Source organism: Sturnira hondurensis, unplaced genomic scaffold (genome assembly GCF_014824575.4).
Source record: "Sturnira hondurensis isolate 20B ecotype Veracruz unplaced genomic scaffold, ASM1482457v3 Scaffold0008897, whole genome shotgun sequence".
Taxonomy (NCBI): Eukaryota; Metazoa; Chordata; class Mammalia; order Chiroptera; family Phyllostomidae; genus Sturnira; species Sturnira hondurensis.
The window spans coordinates 5,166,842-5,189,288 of NW_028081528.1; the positions used below are offsets into that span (position 1 = coordinate 5,166,842).

At 41.9% G+C, this 22,447-nt stretch overlaps 2 protein-coding genes across 4 annotated transcripts in view; one reads left to right on the forward strand and one right to left on the reverse strand.

Annotated features, from left to right (window-relative positions):
• Positions 1 to 1,007: 1,007 nt before the first annotated feature.
• Positions 1,008 to 7,423, reverse strand: LOC118993755 (uncharacterized). The gene is made up of 4 exons (XM_037056249.1): positions 7,334 to 7,423; positions 6,517 to 6,685; positions 5,660 to 6,207; positions 1,008 to 1,627 (listed from the first exon to the last, which is right to left on the reverse strand). Exons 1-3 carry the CDS (start codon positions 7,421 to 7,423, stop codon positions 5,741 to 5,743), a joined length of 726 nt encoding a protein of 241 aa, XP_036912144.1. The 3' UTR covers positions 1,008 to 1,627; positions 5,660 to 5,740.
• Positions 6,682 to 22,447, forward strand: part of ITGB8 (integrin subunit beta 8) — a 79,503-nt gene continuing 63,737 nt past the window's right edge. For 2 of the 3 annotated variants that reach the window (XM_037056299.1, XM_037056300.1), the window contains exon 1: positions 7,481 to 7,551. Coding sequence is in view for 1 of the 3 variants with exons in the window: in XM_037056298.1 (XP_036912193.1) it covers positions 7,425 to 7,551 (127 nt within the window). In the remaining 2 variants the exon portion in view is untranslated. Of the gene's footprint in view, positions 7,552 to 22,447 lie in introns of all 3 variants that reach the window. The other variant, XM_037056298.1, reaches the window with a different exon arrangement.

Consider the following 22,447-nt stretch of genomic DNA (forward strand, 5'->3'; position numbering starts at 1 on the left):
AACCCTTGGGATAGTATATGGTGAATTCTAAAATATTTCTTTCATGACCTCTACTTTGATTCTCACAATAATCTTCTTTGGTAGCTGCGTGTGTGTGTGTGTGTGTGTGTGTGTGTTTTATAGACTCTATTTTTTAGAGTAGTTTTAGGTTCACAGAAAAAGTGCATGGAAAGTACAGAGAATTCCCATATGCCTCCTACTCCCCCCCACACACAAAGGGTTCCCCACTGTCAACAACCCATACAAACAGTCCACTTGTAACAATGAATGAGCTTATAGTGACATGTCATTATCACTCAAAGGCCATAGTTTACATTAGAGTTCACTCTGATGTTATACATTCTGTGGGTTTGACAAATGTACAGTGACATGTTATCTACCACTGTAGTTTTATGGAGTAGTTTCACTGCCCTAAAAATCCCCTGTGCCCCACTGATTTATCCTTCTCTCTCCCTTTACCCTAGCAACCATTATTTTTAATGTCTATATACTTTTGACTTTTCCAGAATGTCATGTAATTGGAATCATAGAGTGTGTAGCCTTTTCACACAGGGTTATTTTTCTTAGCAATATGCATTTTAGTTTCCCAAAGTTTATGTATCCATTCACCTATAAAAGGGCATCTTGCTTGCTTCCAAGTTTTGACAATGTGCAGGTTTTTTGTGCATATAAGTTTTCAACTCCTTTGGGTAAACACCAAGGATAGCAATTGCTGGACTATATATTAAGAATGTTTAGTTTTATAAGAGACCATCAAAGACTTCCAAAGCAGCTACAAAATTTTGCATCCCCACCAGCATTTGGTATTGTCAATGTTTTAGATTTTGGCCATTCTAATAAAAGTGCAGTGCCATCTCGGTGTTTCACTTGCAATTTCAGTGGTTATTTTAATTTCAGCATTACATAAATAAATAAAGTGAGGTGCAGGAAAGTTAAATTACTTGCCCGTGGTTTCACAGCTATGAAATAACAGATTCAAACTTAGCATTTTTGAGACTCCAAAGCCGTAGTGCTTTTTTATTCTGTGGGTTGCCTTACATCTAGACAAGAATAAAACTCGAATTCACACATGGAAGACACCAAGAGAGTAGTTTCTGGGCTCATTAATTACTTGTTTTAGTTTAGGTTCCTCTAGAAGAGGGCCCTGGGACAAGGAAATACCAGGAAGCAGTCGGGAAATGGGGGAGAGAAAAGTGGCCAGTGAAGGATGTGTTTGAATACAGTTATCACTGTGGGCAACTGCACTTACTCCTTTAGGGAACCCGAGGCAAAAGTGCTCAATATTACTCAGAATGTGGTGTGTGTTAGTCCCTGTCCTTGAACTGTTTGGGACTTGTTCAGTATAAAGAATGCATAAAAAATGAAAGTAAGTATTTAGAAACTTTTATAACAATTCAGTACTTTTATGACACTATTTTTTAATAACTCAGTTTTAAAGTACCAATCCATGATGGATTGAAATAAAAAATTGGTCTAACAATAGTTTGAGAAGCACTAGTGAAGAACACAAAGGGATTCCATTCAAGGAGCAAGAGAGCTGGGGTCTTTATCCATCACTTCCCATCAGCCCTTGGTTGAGAAGTTTCATTCCCCAGTACGCCTGGCTGGATGGAATGGAGCTGAGCGCCTGGAAGGACACAGGAAAGTCAGCAAAGCATCTGCTGCAGCCTTGGTCAGTAAAGATTTTCACGAACCTAAAAAGTCAATTCTAACACCACATCTCTATAATTCTGATGGTGAGTTAAAGGCTTAATAAGCATTAGTTTGCTGCATACTGTGGAGGGTTAACACAAAGCTAGGATGAAACTACACACAAGTAAAATGTTGCGTTCAAAAGTATCCATGAAGATAACTAATACTGCCAACCAAAGTACTGGTTAGTGGGCAGGATAGCTAATTAAAGCTGCATCATTGCCCCAAAGCCAAGTGTAATGAAAAGCTGTAGCACGTGGAAATCAGGATATTGAGTGATGAACATTTGTCACTTTTCAGAGTTCCCTTCATCTTGTTGGGAAACAGTATTCAATTTCCCATTGAGAAAGCCAAAGGCAAGAGACCCTCCTCCCTACCCTCCACCTTCAGAAAGCCAGGGGAACTGATATGTGACAAAAGTTCCGAAAATTAGACATCCCCAACCAAGATTCTGAATCTTGCACAAGTTGTCCGGAAATGAAGGGATGATTAGAAAGCATTTCTTACCAGGCTGCTCACTAACACTGCTTACACCTCCTCCCTTGGTTTCTGCCCCATTCAATCCTGGTCTCTCAGCCCCTGCTGATTCTGTAAGCTCCCAATTTCCTTCCAATAATTTCTCTCTCTCCCTCTCTCTCTCTCTCTCTCTTTCTTTTTTTTACATGGCAGCCATAGTCAGACTGTTACTTGAAACCAAAAGCCATCATTAATATGAGGTGGTAGAGAAGAATCAGAGCTTTGATTCTTGCCTGCTCAGTAATTCTCTTCAAGTGAGGTCAGTCTCCTCACCAACCTGGTTCTCAGTTTCCACATTTGTAAAGTAGGATTAAGTCTCATCAGTGTGCTTTCTGGAAAATTAGCCTGTGAAATGTTCCCTGAATAAAAGGTTCTTCTTTGAAGAATCTAGTGTGTTTCGGCCTACTCAAGTTTCTGGAAAATCCACCACTACAGAATTTAGCTTAACTCTCACCCAGTATTTCCCACACTTAATTATGGAAGTCTTGTAGCTTAGAGCAATAACATCTCATAGAGTTGATCATCCACGGGATAACCTGGGAAGAAACACTGACTCAAGCATTTCCTTTTTCTTTGATGTTGCATCTGGTACTGGAGTTTGTCAATAATCACACATGAGCTCTTTGAGGAAGAGCTCAAAGAGCTCTTGTATTAATCCATTAATAATTGTACTTAATTGTATTCATCCATTAATACAATTAAATACAATCCAATAATTGTATTTAATTGTATTAATCCATTAATCCATTGTATTAATCCATTATGGTGGGGGTTATTAAACCTCAGCGCATAATAAGCCATCTGAGAAACTCGTAATAATGCATATTGCTTGGCGCCACATCAGCTCTATGAATTCAGAATCTCCTGGAATACACCTAAGGAATCACTCTGCAGGTGATTATATTGGAGACAGGGTCAGTCCACAGTATGAGGAACTCTAACTTATGTAATTTCAGTGAAAAGTAACTTTCAGTGGCTTGCTTATGAGCTTTATTATTGGAAGAAGCTTGAAGCCATAGTCAAAGTAATACAACCCACCGGCTGGGCTGGATCATTTCTTAAGAGCTGTTGATAAAGCAAGCTTATAGACAACTTGTGAACATCTGCTTAAGGCCTATTAACCTATTAGATACTACCTCTAATACCAATTTCTGATACTTCTGATACAGGTGGTCCCAACTTACAATGGTGTGACTTACAATTTTTTAACTTTACAATGGTAGGAAAGCAGTGTGAATCCAGTAGAAACCATACTTGGAATTTCTAATTCTGATCTTTCCTTAGCTAGGGACACGCGGTGTGTACGCTCTCCTGATGCTGGGCAGCAGCAGCCAGCCATAGCCTGGGGTCAGCCATGCAATGACAAGGGCAAACAACCGGTCCTCTACAGTGCACTCATTGTGCTAGGTGACTTTGCCCAACTGCCTGCTGCTGGAAGTGTTCTGAGCATGCTTAGAATAGGCCGGGCTAAGCTATGATGTTCAGTAGGTTAGGTGTATGAAATGCATTTTCGACATGCTATTTTCAGCTTACAATGGTTTTATCAGGATGTAACCCTATCATAATTTGAGAGTCATCTGTTCCATAAAATGTAAATATGGTTTTAGCTGTAACTATGAGGTCAATGATTTAGATAAAATCCTGTTAAAAGGCTGAGTACATACTAAAAGGAGCATTCCTGCACTTCATCTGTAGCTTACTCGTTTCTCACCATGAACTGAGTGAGTGAGAAAACAAGGGTAAAGAACCAGGAAAAAAAATGCAATTCATTTAATTTGATGACTTTTTACCAACTAAAAGAATCTGATGATAGGAAGGCTAGAATGAATAGCTGAAATGTTATTTTCACACTATCTGTGAATTTCACTTGCTCTCATTACCACAAATGATGAAAAATTAGCAGTCAGAATTTCAAAGTAAAAATTAGCAGAACATGATAAAGACAATAATTAATCTGGAACATTTTTTTCTCTGTTAGAATTCTTCGAGTAAAAAATAAATTAAAAAATTCTTCAGGTAAATGAGGAAGATCATGCCACATTTTTGCACAATAAGCTGTACATTTCTTATGGGAAAAGGAATGAGTGTCATGTGATGACCAGTGACACTTATTGGAAATAAGGAAATTTTTTGTTCTTAGGCTACTGATTATATTTACTGTAAGAAAACCCTATGGATGATTTGTAGGGTCCAAGAGAATTCACTTTTCTCTTTACAGGCCAAAATCAACAGATACTTGTTTGTAAATAACTTACAAGGATCAGTCTCACAGCTGGAATATTCTGTTTTATTTTATTTTGATAACCAGAATTATAACCTCTTTGTAACTAGGAAGTGGTGATGAATGGCACATTCTTCAACAACTCCATAAAAGTGGCATCCTGAAATGTATTTGCCTTGACTTCACAAAACAGAATGTGGACGTCTTTCTTTAAAGTACAGAGTGCATTTACACACTGCCTTACAGGTATTATGTGTTGACTTTTTATATTACAGCACTGCACTGGCTCAAGGGTGGCCGCATTCCTTTGGGCTGTGAAATAATCTCTGCGAAATACTTGCACGTATGCTACACCACTGGAGAGTACTAATTAGAGCCTGAATATGCTCATTTTGTGTTCGAATTTCAAGTCCCCATTCCCATCCAGCCCCTTTTCAGGCCTTTCCTTAAAGACCACCAAAAGCAAAATTCTAGTTCAAACTTGGAACCAAGGAAAGAAAATAAATAATGCAGCTGAGCAGGATTTCACTCTACATATTTACAGGACATTGCCTGTAGTGGAATTGTGTTTGTAAGTACTGGTTTTTCAGGTTTGGATCATTCAGTTGGTTTAAAGCAAGGAAAACAAAACAAAACAAAACAAAAAACCTGCTTTGTAGATCCAAGGCACTTGTGATTTTCCAGGTGGGTTCCTGGTTTGCTTAGGTACTAATTCTGTGGGCTTCAATGTGCAGTCCACACCTGAAGAGGGGGAGTTTTCAATGTTGTGGTTTATTAATCAGGTACTTTCCACTCGTTAACAATTAGAAAACAGAAAGGAAAAAGAGAGAGAGAGAGAGAAAGCCTCCTACTTGTATTTTTTTTTTTTTTACTCCAAATACGGAGATGGAAAGTATCAAGCAAGTGAGGGAAACTCCCGCATATTTCACCTTGACCTGACTGGACTGATCTGATGCCTGTAAGAGGAGGCTGCTAGTGGAAAACGAGGTCGGATTATAACAGGGTGAACGCTCCTGCCCCTGGAGGAAAAAGAGAAGCACCACTCTATGTTTCAGATTGAAAACAGCGCCTTGTTTTCAATCGGGGGGCTGGGTTTTCTCCCTCGGCTTAGGCTGGTGGTGACCAGACCCAAGGAGGCGCGCGGCTTCCCTGACAGTTGCCCAGCAAAACACCCACTCCCTGCTTGCACCTAAATGTCTGATTTGCAAGCAGGCAGAAATGCTCTCTCACCTCCTTTCCTAGCTTCTCTCTTCCGTTTCGCCGCCCTTTGTAACTTCTTTGTTCCGTTTATTGGGAAGGTGACGATTAAGGTCAAAAGACCCACTCCGATAACCCTGCAAAGAACAGGGCTGTCCGGCCCAAGGTCGATGCTCCCTCCGAGTGGAGGAGCCGAGAGAAATCTCGGCCTGCAGTTCCGAGTACAGCCCCTGTGGACTGGCCCAACTCTCCAAGTGCTGGGGAGTCTTGGGGTGGGGCAAAGGGTGAGCTCCTAACTCTGCAAGCAAAGTGGGCAGTGCGCGCCCGAGGGACAGAGGGTGTTGAAGGTGGGGAGAGGCTCCGAGACTCCACTTCGCGTACCGAGCGAGCAGTATCTCCAAACAAAGAACTGTGTGGAGCCCGGCGAGAAGCTGGGGTTTGCGCGCAGCTACCACTCGTGCTGAGCGAGTCTCTAATACCCGCTTGGCGAGCGCGGGGGTTCAGGAATTCAAGGAGAAGAGGGAAAGGGAAGAGGGAGTGCCATTCCTGTTGCGCCGGTACACATCGGGAGATCTTGTGAACTATGGGAATGGCAACCATCGGAGCCAACGGGGAGAAAAGGAGCTGGAGTGAGCAAAACAAAGAACGAGTGTGGGCCGCAGTGACTTCATGCTTCATCAATGTCCCGCCCACGCTACTCAGAGCTTTTGCTGTTGCTGCTGCCGCCGAGGCGAGGCGCTCCGTAGCGTGTAGCGTGGGGCTGTTTCCTAGCAACTCATGGCCCGAAGTGCGCCTAACTATCTGCACATAGGGAGTCCCCCCCGCCCCAACCCTTCACCCGGGGGCCCGGGCAGGACCACACCTCTCCGCCCCTCCACCAACTCGCCTACCTCTCTTACTCCCGGGGTGCGCCCCAGAGAGCGCTAGCAGCCCGGGCTCTGGACTGCCGAACGCCTGAACTGCACTCTGGGACCAAAAGAACCAGGGCACGAAGCTCCCGCCCCGCGAGGCCGGGCTTCTGCACCCCCGCGGAACCTCCCTCGCTCGCGGCGGTGCGCTCTACTCCTGGCCAAGCTAAGATGCCTCGCTCTGTATCTGCCAGCACCAGCACGGGCTTCTAGGGCGCTCCCGGAGTTGCCTCCCCTGGCTGCTGGCACCCAGAGTTTTCTTCCTCGCCAGCCAGGACGCTACTGCTTCGACTCTGCCCGCTGTTCAGCTATCCGGGCTGCAAAGCTGCAACTAAGTGGAGTTGGCTCCCCTGCCCACCTGTGGAAGAAACTGGCGCTGATTGATGCGCCATCGACTTTTTTCCCTCCGGCCTCACCGGCGTCCCCTCCCACAAATGCAGCATCACCCAGTGAATGTACATTAGACTGGTTTTTCCCCCCAGCTTCGGGCTTTGTTTGGGTTTGATTGTGTTTGGCTCTTCGCTAAGCTGATTTATGCAGCAGAATTCCCGTCGGCTGGAGAGAAACAAAAGCTCTTTTCTTTGTCCCAGAGCGAGCTGCCGAGTCTCGCTCGTCGCCGCCCCGGGCCATTGGCCGTCGGAGGAGGTGCTTTTCGCCGAGATTTCGAGACCCGCCGCGCGGAGCTGGGAGGGCCGTTGGGGCCCTGAAATGCCTAGCGGTGCCCGGGCCGGCGTACCTGCACCGCTAGTTTCGAGCCGCGGGGTCCGCCTGCCGGGCCTGCTTAAAACGTCCTAGCGACACTTGGTCCGCCCGCGCGGAGGTGCGCCTGGGAAGCGCGAGCGCGCATCCGGATAGCACCCAGGCGGGCGCGTTGCGGGCTGCTCTGCATTATGTGCTGCTCGGCCCTGGCTTTTTTTACTGCCGCATTTGTCTGCCTGCAAAACTGCCGGCCAGGTCCTGCCCCATTTCTCCGGGCGGCCTGGGTGTTTTCCGTTGTTCTTGGACTGGGCCAAAGTGGTAAGTTTTTCTTTTTCTTTTTTCTTTTGTTTTCTTCTCTAACTCAAAGGTCTTGGGCTGTCACGAAGAGCATCCTGGCCAGGTAAGTGGCCCGGTGTCAGCCTCCCTCCATCTACCCTTCGAATTTCAGAAGGGGGCGGTGTGTGGCGGCGTCCCCCATTACATGTGATCTGAGGGAGGCCAGGTGTCAAGCATTTCCGCCCAGGAGTGACAGCGATGATTACAAGTGGGGGTACTGTGTGCGCCTCGTGGGTACTGGGGAAGCAGTAATAGAATGGACGTTCGGAAGGATGGGCGATTGTATTTACAGAAGCAAGTTTAGGGGTTCTGCCCCGTCTTTGAAGGCATCCCCCTTGAAGGTATCCTTAAAGATGACCCCCATCTTTCTAGCATATGGAGCTAACCATTAGCTTGCATGTGATTCAAGGCTGAGGATAAATGGGTGTCCTCCGCTTCTGAGGCCATGGAAGAAAGGATGGCGGCATACAAGTTTCTTCTCTTACAGTGATTAGCCTGAATGAATTAAAGTTGCTAACGTGTTTTGGCACTTTTCAATTATTTGCAAATGTAAGGTGATACTGCAGGGTTACTAGCAAACAATAAAAACATATAGTATGTAATAACCATCAATTTGGGATGAGTTCTTATTGTTTTATGCATGCGCCAAACACTTAGGTATTTTTGCCAAGGCAATGATTGTTGCCAGTTTATTTTTTAATTGACTTTATCTGTGTTTGGACATCCAGCCCTTAAGTTCTATTAGAATCTCTCTTAACCTCTCCTGGTGAGGGAGAGTGATCATTGTTTTTGCAGACTAAAATGTTCTCCCATGCTTTGAACTGGTGTGACAAGTTTCTGCCTGAAGCTAATTAAAATGGTCAAGTCATTACCTTATACATAAGGGTTTATAATGGAAACAGTCAGCCAGCTTCACTTATTTTTTGGATATATAGTTATCTGATATTTGTTTCAAAATGAGATTTACCCATTTATGTGAAATGAGAGCAATTAGAGTAAATTTTTATCTTGTGGTTATTTTTTTGGCTTATGTGTTGATTTAAAAATAAGTGAAACTTAAGGCAAAGGAAAGAGTACCATTCATTATCAGTTATCTCTTAAGTGGAACATACATCTGTTATAGCAGATTTTCCACTGAGCATAATTCCATCCTGTGTTAATAAGTGACAAAGTATTTTTCTACATTTAGTAAACACATACACACATTTGTTTGTGTTTGCTAATGATAGTGATAATTTTCGACTACTCATTGTGCTTATAAAGATTAGTCAAGTTCTCATGTGATAGTACTGTATTTCCAGCCAGTAACTGTAACAGATTGGAAGCAAATATTATGAATGGGCTCCCTTGCACCTGCAGTTGTGAAAGGGGAATGCTCATCTGAAATCAGAACAAGGCATCCTTTTCCCAGTCCCTGTCAATATACAAAGGTTTCTCATATATACTGGTTTGCAGTGCAGTTAAAAACATGCAAAAAATTTAAATTACAGCCAGCACAACACAGAAAATTAGAGATCAGCGTAAACTGTTGTACTTTCGTGATATAGCTACAAGTCTCAAATTATATGTCTTCACAGTGCAAATTAGACGCTTAAGGCAGAATAGAAATTTAGGTATCAGTTACAAAGGAAATCTTGTTCCCTTGCTCAGTAGTGTACACCAAGGAAATGTTCAGGGCATTAAAGCCATACAAAAGAAATCAGAAACTGCACAGCAGTGTAACTTTGGGTTTGATTTTTCAAGTGGAATTTATAGGTCCCAAATGCATAATGGACTTTGTTTTAATGGATATATTGTGAGCAAGAGTGATATTACTAATAAAACCTAGATATTCTTCTGATCTAGAAAACTTATTGGAGTTTGTTATTCAATTTTTTCTGGTGGAAATTACCAACAATTAGGGTAACAATAACACTAAAAAATGGTTAATGAGCAACTGAAAAACACTAAATACCTCGGGGTTAATATTTGAAGACTTAATATAACAACACTGCTATTTCTATATTTGCTAGTTTTGAAAGGTTAAAAATCTTACTTAACTAAATTTTAGATATAACAGCAATATACAGCAATATAAGTGACACATTTCAGAAAATTTTAAAACATGGTAACTATTACTGCAATGTAATTTGACCTTCTATGCATAATCAATTATTTATTATGTTAAACAACAACCAAGCGGATTACCAGTGCTTTTTAACTGTCCTATTACTTTATCTCAGAACGTATTTCATAATGTAAGTGTTCTTGGGTTTGTTTATGCTTACCTGAAGTGAGAGGGTATTTAAGAGAACCACACCTTTATTTGGAAAATTCCATCTCCCAATTATTTGCACACTAAGCATTCAAATCAAGTCTAACTCCAAGCAACTGAGACACTTTCTGATTAAAAAACAAGTTTGTGCTGTATATAAAAGCAAGGTAACTTGGTAAGATTTGAAAATGCCAGAAAAATTCCTGTGCCTCAAATATCCACCTATTACCAAATTATCTGAAATGGATATCTTTGGATTAAGCATGTTATTGACACTATGTTTCTTCTAACTTTTAACTTGATATTATAGACATTTTGGAACACCAGCAGAAGCAGAGAGAATGGTACAGGAACTGCCATATACCCATCATTTCACCTTCATGGGGAAAAAAGAGTTCATCCCTTTTCCCCAGCTAAATTATTTTGAAGCAAATCTGTCATGTACTTTCATCCTAAATATTTCAGTAAATCAAAATATTACAGGAGGAGTAACACACTCATTAATCCCATAACATGAAATTTTTTTACCTGAAATTTAGGGCCACAAGAATGTTCATTATCTTTCATAGGAAGAATGCGGAAGTGAGGGAAGCAAGCAAAGACCATTTCAACCATTTACTTTTCAATGGCTCTATTATGGCTCCATTAAAAGCATATGCATATGTAACAACTTTTTGGTATGCATGTATATGAAGAAGGAAAAAATAACATGGATAGTTGCTGCTTCGTGCCAATGGAATCCAGCAAGTTGACCTTGTTTGAGTTTGTTGGAAGGATTGCTACCTCTGTCTCTTGAGTCATCAGCTTTTCTCTTCTCTCCTGGACCACTTACAGAATACGCATATCCATACATGCTATCATATCCCTCTTCTATTTTTCACTCTCCTTCGTAGCCAAAATTCTTGAGTTGTCCAAACTTTCTCCAATTCTCCTCACCTGCTTTTTTGAATCAGTTGCAGTTGGGCTTTCTTTATCACCTCTGCAGGTATATTACTCTGTTAAAATCACAATGACCTCCCTATTGCCAAATCCCATGGCCAATTCATAGTCTTCACTCTGTCAGCAACGTGACACCGTTGACCACTCCCCCCTCTTCAAAACGCTTCTTTCATTGGTTCATGGACACACATTCTCTTAGTTTAAGCTCCTTCTCCATCTTCATGTCTCAACCTCCGGATGTATGTGTGGCTCAGGACTTGGTCCTCGGACTTCCTCTTCCGGCTATATACTAAGTTCTTAGGTGGACTGATCTAGTCTTGGGTCTTAAGTACCATTTCTCTGGTGACAACTCCAGTCCGATCTCCAGAGGGTAGAGCAAACTACCTGTTCACCATTTCCACTTATGTCTAAAGGCAAAATTACCCTGATGTATTCAGAAACAAACTTCCAGTTTTCTCCCTCAAGCTTGCTCCTTTTGTACGCACCTTCATGTGAGTGATAAGCCAGTCTTCCAGTAGTTCGAGTAACACTTTTGCAGCATCCTCGATCTCTCTGTTTCTCTAATTCTCACTAGAATTCACACTTTAAGAAATATAGTTTCCTTTAAAAGGTGGTTCTACTATAAAAGGTTTAACACTACAAGACATTTCTTTCTGTCTTCTTATAGTCCACCCTAAAAAGCAGGCTCTTGGCCTTCTAGGCCAATCATTAGCAAAGATCAAAATAGAGGCTTTCTAATTTTTAATCTACTTTTTATAAAGTCATTTGCTTTTGAAAGTTCTGTGGTAATTATTTTAATTGCTAATTAAGTATAAAAAGTAATCCTGATCTTTTACCTCAATATGTATTTGAAAACTGATTTCTATTTAGGCTATGCAAACTGGAATTTGTAGTCACTTCTAATGAAACACCAAGAAAGGTAATAGAAAGACAAACAATTCTCAACTATTATTATTCATTCAGAGTTTCTTAAAGCACCTACAGCCTCATGGCGGGCACTGTTCTGGGTTCTGGAGTTAAAAGAATAACCCTAGTTCATATTTGTGACATATTTGCTATATGCCAGACACCCTTCTGGACTTATAATATGAACGTAAATCCTTTAATACCCACAACCTCTGAGGGATAGACTCTGACTGTTCCCATTTTATAGGTAAGTAAGTGAAGCAAAGAGACATTGACTAACTTCTTCAAGATGTCTTAGCTAATAAGGAATGGAACCAGGATTCAGACCTCTGTGGGTGGGCTCTGAACTGTCAGTCACTGTTGCAGACTGTCCTTCAGGGTGGGGACATTCCTCCCCTGCTCTGGCCCTCCTCGCGGGCAAAGAATCCATGAGCCGTGCCTATCCAGAGTTTTCAAACTTCTTCTAGATCCTCTCCAGAATTCTCTGCCCAAACAGCTTTCAGGGCCATCCTGTAGGATGACTGTGCCACCCACTTGCCAAACCCTAGGAAAGGGGAGGTATACAGAGCTGGAGGGGACATATCCATGCAGGCTGGAGTGTTCACACAGGTAAGTCATAGGCCACTTTCAATACAGAATAAAACCAGAAGTGAGAGAGAAGCAGGGCAGATCAAGGATTGGAGAGCAACTCCTAAACACTGCCAAGTTCTCAAGTAGAAATCTAAAAGCGTGTGAAATTCTAAATTCAGACCTAGCCGTCTGGGGGTTTATAAATGTATATTTAACAAGTGAGGGAAAGAGAAGTTATTTTACTTGATGGTTTCTTAGCCCGAGTTGTAACTATTTAGTCTTGTTATGCCCACCACCATTTGTACCCTTGTTTTGTTCCTGAGAAAGTTAGGGGCAGACTTACCAATTCATTTAAATATTATGGGGGGGTGGGTTGACACACAATGAAAGCACCAGAGGTCATTGCATAGAGAACTACCTCATGTCAAGGTACTTTTATATGTTAGTAACTAAAAGCTTTTTGTTAAAGTCTTAAGATGTATACAGATGACACACTGAATTGTATTTTCTTGCAAATGGTGTTAGAGAGTCTATTATATGCACATTATAGATTTTCATTTTTTATCTATTAATGTAAAACATGTCACAGAAAAGAACATTTTACTGACATGAATTAGCCAGATTTGGTTGAATTATTCAGTTGACATATACTGAATATCTATAAATAAATGAATGTGGAGAAAAAACACTGTCTAACCAACTTCAAGGACTGAAAGGACTAGTTTTCAATTTATTTCATTTTATTTTTATTTTTATTTATTTTTCTTTAGAGGGGAAGGGAAGGCGAGAGGAAGAGAAATATCAATGTATGGTTGCTTCTCGTGAGTCCCCTGATGGGAACTGGCCTGCAACCCAGGCATGTGCCCTGACTGGGAATCGAACCATAATCCTCTGGTTGGCAGGCCCACGCTCAATCAACTGAGCTACACCAGCCAGGGCTAGTTTTTGATTTAAAACCCATCTTAAGGTGACCTGCTTTCTATTTTCACAGTAAATTGCCATAATTTGCATATCACAGAAAATGCAGTGAAATTCAAAATTGTTTCCATTGGGATTTGATCATTTAATTAAAAGAGTCATACAGATTAACAAAACTAATGGGATCAACTTTTGCTAGGAAACTACTAATACTAAACATACATTAAATTTATCTTTCTTGAGTTACTTAAGAAGTTGCCAACTAAAATTTAGTTTAGGAAATAAGATCATTAAATTAAAATTTCAACATTGTCTTATTGGACATATAATCTTAAAATGATCTTTTAATATGATTTTATTTTCCATGCTATTATTCTAAGTATTAAAAGTTAATATTTTGCGATAGCACAGAAGGTCTTAAAGAGCGGCCTTCCGTGGCTGACCTTGGCAGTGATCCAGTCTTCAGGACTGTAGTTGTTTGGGGGACATGATCTCTCTTTCCCAGGTATTTTTGTTGTTTTGCTTTCTTTTGTTTTAATGAACAAATATGGTTACATTTGTCAAAGATGGGCAACAAATAGGATGTTGCCATTCCAGATCAGTACTGGTACAGTTTGACTGGTCTAGAGAATGGCCTCCAAAAAGTCACAGTCTCCAGGTAGTTCAGAGTATGGAACCAGAGTAGCAGCCAAAGGCTTGTTCAAGCCAAAACCCCTGGAAGAGACCAAGTTTGAGGTGGAAGGAAAGGCTAGTAATGAAGACAGGAGGATGGAGATGAGACATCTGTCAGCTCCGAAGACATGTGCCAAACACGTCTTTATTAAACATGTAAGATGTGCAGTGGCCTTTTGCCAGGAATGTTTTAACATTTTTGCATGATTTTGGACCCAAGTTTCTTTTAGAACAAAAAAAATTGATATTCAGGGAAAAAGTTAACATGCCCATTGGAAAATGCAGCCAGAGTTGAGGAACTGTTATTCCACATGTACACAAAGCACCAGGGTCCTGTCCTTGGAATTAACCACATTTTCCCAGGTATAAGAATTTTTGTTCTGATTTTGGTGAGGCCATAGATTTAGTACAATTCCCTATAAACTGTTAATAGATGCTGGGTAGGAAAAGGAACTTGGTGAAAAGTTTCATCCTAGTGGAATGAGGTATTACCACTAAGCTTCAACTGTACTTTAGAACATTATGAAGTCAAATGAAAAAAGTTATTAAAAGAAAAATTCAAAATTCTACAAAACTACATTTATAGGAGGTACCTTATAGGGTGCCGAACTAGAGAATGTCTTTCCTAATTGCCTGCTTGAGCTGGGTAAGGAGGCCAGGTTGGCTATGCCTAGGTATTCATTAACTGCAGTAGAACAAGGCACACAGGAAAGTTCAAGGGTATACAGGAATTGCTGTGGAACTGGCTGTTCTGGTTGGAAACAAAGAACTCATTGTAGCAGAATTGTATTATTTGCCGAGAAATGATCTAGCCTGTTTCTTTCTTAGTACAAGGCACACCTCCCAAGGTATTGCTCTGTTGCCTTTTTGTGCATTTGGTTTGGATTTTTATGGTGAACTGAACACATGTAGGCCGTAATTTACAAAAGAAAACTCTCTGGAAATGATACACTGGGCTCAAGTTCCAAGAGAATTTATCTGGAAGACAGTAACACTGAAAAAGACACTCAAGAAAGGACTCAGTTTCAGGCATCCTGAATTTTAGTTCAAAAGGTCCCTTTGGATGTGTGTTTCAACCAGAACCATGGAGAACCAGAGCCAATGTATATATATATAATCACACTGTCTGACCTCTAAGGTTGGTAATGGAAATAGGAGGTCTAAATGTTATCAGCACTAGTCTTCAACTCAGAGGATGTAGCATCCTTAATGCTTCTTAAAGAATCCCAGGCCACATGATGCTCGATGACATCTCATGGACCTGAGATGAGGTGGGAGAAGGGGAGGGAGTTGCTGAGCATGTACCTGTGCCCTACTTCGGGCAGCCAAGAACAGCTGGAGAATAAAGTCCAGGGCACCCTGTCAGTCAGTGTTGATATATATGCCCAGGGCTGACCATGGGCTACTTGGAGGTCAGCACAGCATTGATGCCAGAGGTCACTACTCTCTGAGAACAGTGTTGCAGACTAGATGATCGGTGATAAACTTGTTGGAGTAGAAACTGATTTGTGGGCATTATGAAAATTCAGATATCAAGGCTTTTTGGACAAAGCATCCCAGGGATGTACTTGATTTTGAAGTTTAAAACAGAAACTTAATCACCTTAGTAGTAACAGTGCTACTTCTCACTGAATTACTTGGCAGCACAGAAACGTTTGGTTGGTTAGAACTATCATCACTGGATGTTACACACTACTTACCTGCGGGATAGACTTCTAAAATACTGCCCAGGCCCTAGCTGGTATGGCTTAGTGGATTGAGCACGGGCTTGCAAACCAAAGGGTTGCTGGTTCAGTTCCCAGTCAGGGCACATGCCTGGGTTGTGGGCCAGGTCCCCAGTAGAGAATGCATGAGAGGCAACCACACATTGATGTTTGTCTCCTTCCCTCCCTCCCCTCTGCCTAAAAATAAATAAATAAAATATTTAAAAAATAAAATACTGCCCAGGTGGCATGGGGTTCTTTTCTCTCACACTGGGGACTTGATTCCTTTGGGCTTATTTTTTAAATAAGAAATCCCATGTATGGAATCAGCGTTTTCTTGACCTTTTGACCAAATTAGGTGCTTGCAGCTCTGTGTTAAAGAACTGAAGCTCCAGAGTATTCCACCAGAACTGGGCCTTCAAGTTCTGCAGAGCTACCATAGCAGCAAGGACCTAGTCACTGGTAAATCCAGTGTAGCATATTTGTTAGGGGTCCTTATTGACAAGAAGGGAAGTAAACACCCAGAAAATCGCCAGAAATTTGGTCGTACACAAACTTTAGAATCCTGCCTCCCTCCAGTCCAGTGGCACTCCAATATATGAAGGAATTTGGGTTCCTAAGAACTTCACCCATGATAGCACAAACTCGCTTTTCTAGGGCTTTGAGGGCTCTGTAAACAGCCCAGGATGGTCCAAATGAGTTGGTTAAGGCCGGATGTTGCACAGATATACAGTGACCCCGTCCCTCCAAAAGATCATAGGAGATACCACTCGAACACTGGGAAACTGGCAGGGAATCTCAGAATCTGAAAGGATATTACCGATAACTCACATACCCATGGCATATTTGCAAAAAGTCCTCTCATTCATTTCCTTTCTAAATTGTTGGTGAGAAAAGGTGAGGTGTGATGGAAACCTGGGTGTTTGGGGGTTGGTCAGGAGGTAAAGCCACATGTGAGAGCACAGAAGCCTAAAACACCCATGGGCTAGTTTGGAGTCTGGTTGTCATTTGTTTGGAAACGGAGCAGAGCTGCCCAGGCTGGAGGGGTTAGATAACCTCGCCCACGTCTGCGTAGCCAATGGCTCCGTAACGTAGGCCTGACAGGGCAGGGAGGCACTCTGTAAGGCTCAGTCACAGTGAAGGAAGAGCTCCTTTCCCATTAAAGTATAATTATACTTAATTGTGTGTTTTTTAAAAAGGCAGCTTGGGAATCTTTAGCAGAAGTATAGAGGTTGAACCTCAAAAGGGTGAGATTAGGTGTTGGAAGGCAAAAAAGGTTGGAGGTAAAAGGAGAAGCTGACTCGGAAACAGAGGGTTCAGGCATCAAAGATTAGACCTGGGGTGCTGGATGCTGGGGGATGATGTCACTCCTCTGAGTGGATTGCTGCTGTTTTGCCAGATTTTACTGATCCAGCTAAAAGGGCTGACTCTCAATAGCAACCTAACAATACTGTGTGATTTCTAACAGACAGCATACATTTGTGAGCCAGACAGAACAGAGAGGTAATCATGTAGTAAAAGGACCTGGCAAATTCCTCAAGTTTTCATTGACCCTCCCTGTTTCCTTGAGGTGACATCCTCCTGTCATCTGCTGCCATAGTGCCCTGATTGGTCCTTTTGGTAGCACACTTGCTAAGGTTCTGTCATATGTCTGTGTTTGATGCTATCCTATAAGCTTCACAAGACAGGTAACCCTATTTTCAATACCCTGCATAATACCATGGTTATAGCAGATATTAAATAACTACCAACAATTCGTGGATGGATGAATGCCATCCAAATCGTTACAATTCCCAATTTCTTAAGAAGTGGAATTTCCTGCTTTTTATTCCCAGATGATAATATCCTTTTCTTTTCGACCTAATCTTTGCCCATCCTCCTCTCTGTAATCAAGAAATCTTATAATAATCTGACAGCACCCATGAGAATGTGAAAAAGGGCTATAGTAAAACGCTGGTTACTTGGAGTACACAAGAATGGTGGTATTTCAGTCAATTAAATTCATGATCATTCATATTGTGGCTCTTTCTCTTGAAAATCTTTTATAAAGATGTGTTTATAAACTTTCTTGTCATGGTAAGTACATTCTTCAACCTTTGAGATTTGAGGAACACCTCACAGTTATCATTCAATCAGGAAATCAAAAGGTCTTCCTCGAGCAGCTACTCAGTACATTTGGCTTGTCCTAGCAGCGGTGGGAACAGAGGAGGAGACATCGGGCACATGGGACAGCTGAGTGTGGGGACCCGTGTGAGAACATGGCACACGAGAGTGATGTGAGGCTGATGTGGGTGGTCTGGGCCCTTAGTACTTCGGACTTGTGATTCAGACAGGATGTAGGTCAGATGTGTCCTGACCCCAAGGCAGAACCTTGATGTCTCCTCTAAATAGTAACACTTAGTTTTAATATTTCCTGTGCTTTTGCAGAGAATTACCATGTGGAGCTTGACTAACTGAAGGTTCTAATTACTTAGATTTTACTACACATACGGTTCACCTTCTTAGGTAGAATGTATTCCTAGACAGTGCCAAAAAATGTATCAACATAAAGCAAAATCCAGGTTTTGTGTTCTGTACCCCAACAGTACACATGATTAAATGCATTGTTTTCAGCTATTAGGAGAGACTGTTAAATGAGTGTCTAAAGAGGAGAAGAACGGAAGTGTAAATGTTCACGTATCAAATGAGTTTAGTAGGGATATCAAAGAGGGTTACGGTGAGTGCTGGGGAACAGAGAACCATGGCCAGAGAGGGCACGTGCAGTAACAGAATAAAGTTTCCCTCTCAAAAGGAGGCCTCCTGAGCTAAGTTCCAGAGTTGAGTGAGACAAGGAAAGTTACTTGAGTGACACAGAAGCAAACGCATTAGGTCAGAGACAGAGAGCACATAGGACATGGTGCTCAATGCAGAGGGGACATGCATTCACCTTCTCATTCAACAAATATGCTCCAAGTCTCTACAAAGTGCCAGATATTGCTGTAAGCCCTGGAGATAGGGCAGTAGACAAAACCAACAGAAATATCTGCCCTTATGGAGTTTACACTCTACTAGGAGAAGGCAGCCACAGACAAAATAAATAGAATGTATAGCAAACTAGAAGTTGTCTACATTTTCTTTATTTTGTGTATGGCCTGCCTCCTCCCATTAAAATGTGGTATGTGAGCCAAGGCCCTAAACCTGGAGGGAAATATGAACAGGACAGCATCTGCCTCAATGACATAACACTTTAAAGGAAGATTCTCGCATTTAAACATATATTATAATCCAATATATTCTACAACTTAAACTAAAATCCAATGATTGCTAGTCATTTAACAGAGATTTCTCATCAATAACTGTGAAAAGCACTGTCTAAGGTATGTAAAAGGACTTAGGAAACAAAGGACAAAAAGCCTTATCCTCACGAGTCTGACATTTGGAGGCAGGAGAGATAAAATTAAAAGTAGACATGCCCCGACTGGTGTGGCTTAGTGGGTGGGCATCGTCTCGCAAACACAAAGATCACTGGTTCAATACCCGACCGGGGTGCGTGCCTGGGCTGTGAAGGCCCAGGTCACCAGAGAAGGGCAACTGGTGGATGTTTCTCTCCACATTGATGTTTCCCTCCCACTGTCTCCTCCTTGGCCTTTCACTAAAAATAAAGAAATAAAATCCTTAAAAAAGCAAAAAACAAAAAGTAAACATGATTATAAGTAATTATACAGTAGGTTAGAGAGTGATAACTGCTATGAGAAACAGTAGAGAAGGATTGGGGGTAGGTGGAGGTTCCTGTTTTACATGTATTAGATGGGATTGATCAAATTAAGAAAGGGGATATTTGAGCAAAGTTTTTTTTTAATTGTTCAAGTACAGTTTTCTGCCTTTTACTCCCAGCCCAGCCCAGCCCCGGCCCTCCCCACCTCTCCCATTTCTATGACCCCTTGTTTTTGTCCATGTGTCCTTTATACTTGTTCTTGCAAACCCTTCTCCTTTTTCCCTGCACAAAGTTTTGAAGGCAGTGACAGCATTAGCCTTGTGGATACTTGGAGGAGTCAAGAAAACAGAGACTATTGCCCTGGCTGGTGTGATTCCGTGGACTGAGCATCAGACTGTGAATTAAATGGTCGCCGGTTCTATTCCCAGTCAGGGCACATGCCTGGGTCACAGGCCAGGTCCCCAGTTGGGGAGCATGGGAAAGGCAACTGGTTGATGCATCTTCACACATCGGTGTTTCTGTCCTCTTTCTCCTTTCCTCCCTGTCTCTCTAAAAAGGAATAAAATCTTTTTCTTAAATAAAGAAAACAATATATCAAGGGATGTAAGAGATGTGAAACAGGTGGGATGATGGGAGGACTGGAGGTGGCAGATTGTTGGTGTTAACATCCTATGGGGAGTGAGTTAGACTGAAAGACAGGAGGTGGTAGTCAGAGAGGGCGATACAGGAAATTGAGATTGTAGAGAGGTTGCAGTTACTGGCAATTACAAGGTCCAAAGCTATGGCCATGAAAGCAAGTAGTTAAATCAGAGTGGAAGACAAAATAATGGAGAACAAGGAAGTGAGGCATTTAGGTATTGCAAAGATGACCTGCATATATACTGGAATTTCCAAGAACTAAAATAGGAGTACTGTTGGAGAATGTGATAAGCAAGGAGTCAGAATTCTCATGAAATGAGAAGACATCACCCGGGGCCAGAAAATGCCTGTAATAATTCAGGGTTCTGGGTGACATAATCTGAGTGCCGAGTTTGAAAGTTGGCATGGGGAATACCCTGGAAGTGGCAACGAGGATTAAGGAGGGCAGCTATCTGCCTGCGGGCCCAGCACAGTTGTGGGAAAAACATCAGCCATTATTCATGAGGTCAGCGAGGGAAGCCCCATCCTCAGGGGGAAGCCAGGTTTCATAAGAGCAGAAGGAATGGGAAAATTCGCAGAAAACTGATAAAGGGACTTCTTCTGGAGATGGACTATGAATTTTGGGGAGCACAAGGGGAGGGTTGTAAAGGAATGCAGAGAGGGACAGAGTAGATCCCATAGAGCCATACAGGGATTAGAGCATGTGGGAAAAGGAGGGGCATCTGTAAGTCTTCGCCTCCTTCGAAGGAACTGAAGGAACGCGGGTAAGTGAGGTCAGTCTCTGTTCTCAGGCAGATGTAGCAGTGAGGCTCTGAGTGGTGAGGCAGGTGGTTCTGGGGCTTGTTCTTGTTTTGTGGAAGGAAGGGAAGAGGCCCGAAGAACCTCGATTTACTTCTGGCATGACCCGTGTCACTTAGCCCCATCTCCTGCCAAGTGGGAGAGGGACTTGCTTTGAATGCCTTGGGATGCCCTTGACCCCAGATGATGAAGCTGACTATCTGAGGAAGTATACAACACCTGAGGGTTATACCTGAAGGTAGCACAAGCCAACAATGTTTTGGGAGTGAAAGCACTTACCAAAGACTTCCCAAACTACTTAATAAGATCATCTCCTTCCCGGGGGAATTTCTTTCTTGCTAAATATATTTCCATATGTAAAATATGTAAATTATGTACACATGTGCAAAACACACAACTAAACAAAACACAAGTAACTAAGTAACATACAAATAAATAACTGTAATTCAATGTAGAATGTAAGACTCACAACGCAAATTTTAAAAGGATTCAAAAGTGGAGCAATCAGATACATCTGAAGGGAACAGGAAGGAAGTAATGGCAGAAATGTGTATGTGAGATAAGTGTGTAAATTGCATACTGAAAGGACTGGAAAGATTGCAAAGAGGGAAATACCCAGGAAATACCCAGGAGAGAGGAGGCATGCATACCAGTTAGGACATAGGGCATCAGAGAAGCAAAAGCACAAAGTTAGAAATAGGTAGATTTGTTTGAACTTTACTCTTCAGGTAGCAGGAAATAAATCACCAAAGGCCTTTTATTTGATTGGTTAGTAAGGCAATAATGTGATCTATTAAGGACAGGGTGTCAGGAAGTGAATCTGGCACTGATGCGAGTGGTGAATCTTAGTGGTAGAGGAGTAAGGTGAAAGACTGTGAGAAAGCTGTTACAATAAAGCACATGATAAATATGTTTCTAAATGAGGGTGGAAGTTCATTAATGGAGAGATGAATGCTAAAGATGCCTAGGTGAAGGCAAAAAAGACGTGGTGACTGGCATGCTGCCAGGCTTATGGTAGAGAGAGGGGTCAAGGTTGACCACAGAGAGAGCGGAATAACCAGGAAAATAACATCAACGGAAATGTCGGTCAAGTCAGGAAGAGCTACCCCGGATAGGAATAATTTTTACTTGACATTTACAGATTTCGACGTTCTCTAGGAATCTTAGTGGAATTTCCAGCAGATTGTTGACAATTTAAGACAGAAACATGGATGATAATTTGGAACTACAGATACTCATTACTGATCATGTGCAAGAAGATGAGACTTAAAGTCACATTAGCTTATGAAGCCATCAAGGATTAGTTTAGGGAGGTGTAAAAACAGTCAAAGATATAGAAAGAGAATCAGTTGTGAGAACGGAAATAGTGAAGTGCCTACTCCCTGTGAAAAGATGGGGGGCATTTACACACCGCTGTGTGCTAGTTGCTAAATAAAAACAGAAAATCATTGTTTGCCTTTGAGTGAGCAATTCAGTAGACAGAGAGAGGGAATGATCTTGGCAAGGAGGAAAATTCTTCTTCCTCTGAAAAGAGAACAAAGACTATTTTTTTTTTAAGTAAAGTTATTTGGCTATGCTAGGTAGTACAAAGGTAACGTTAGGGTTATATCTTAAGCATGAGGATTTGGTAGAAGAGTTTGGGGATTTGAGGAAAAGGGATTAGAATAGTGCATGTGAGAAATGATGATAGAAAGTCAGTAAGAGATGAATAAAAGTAAGGCCTAGGGCCTAGGTGAGGTAAAAAGGAACTTGGAAGAGACCCAATTCTCCAAGTGCCTTTGACAG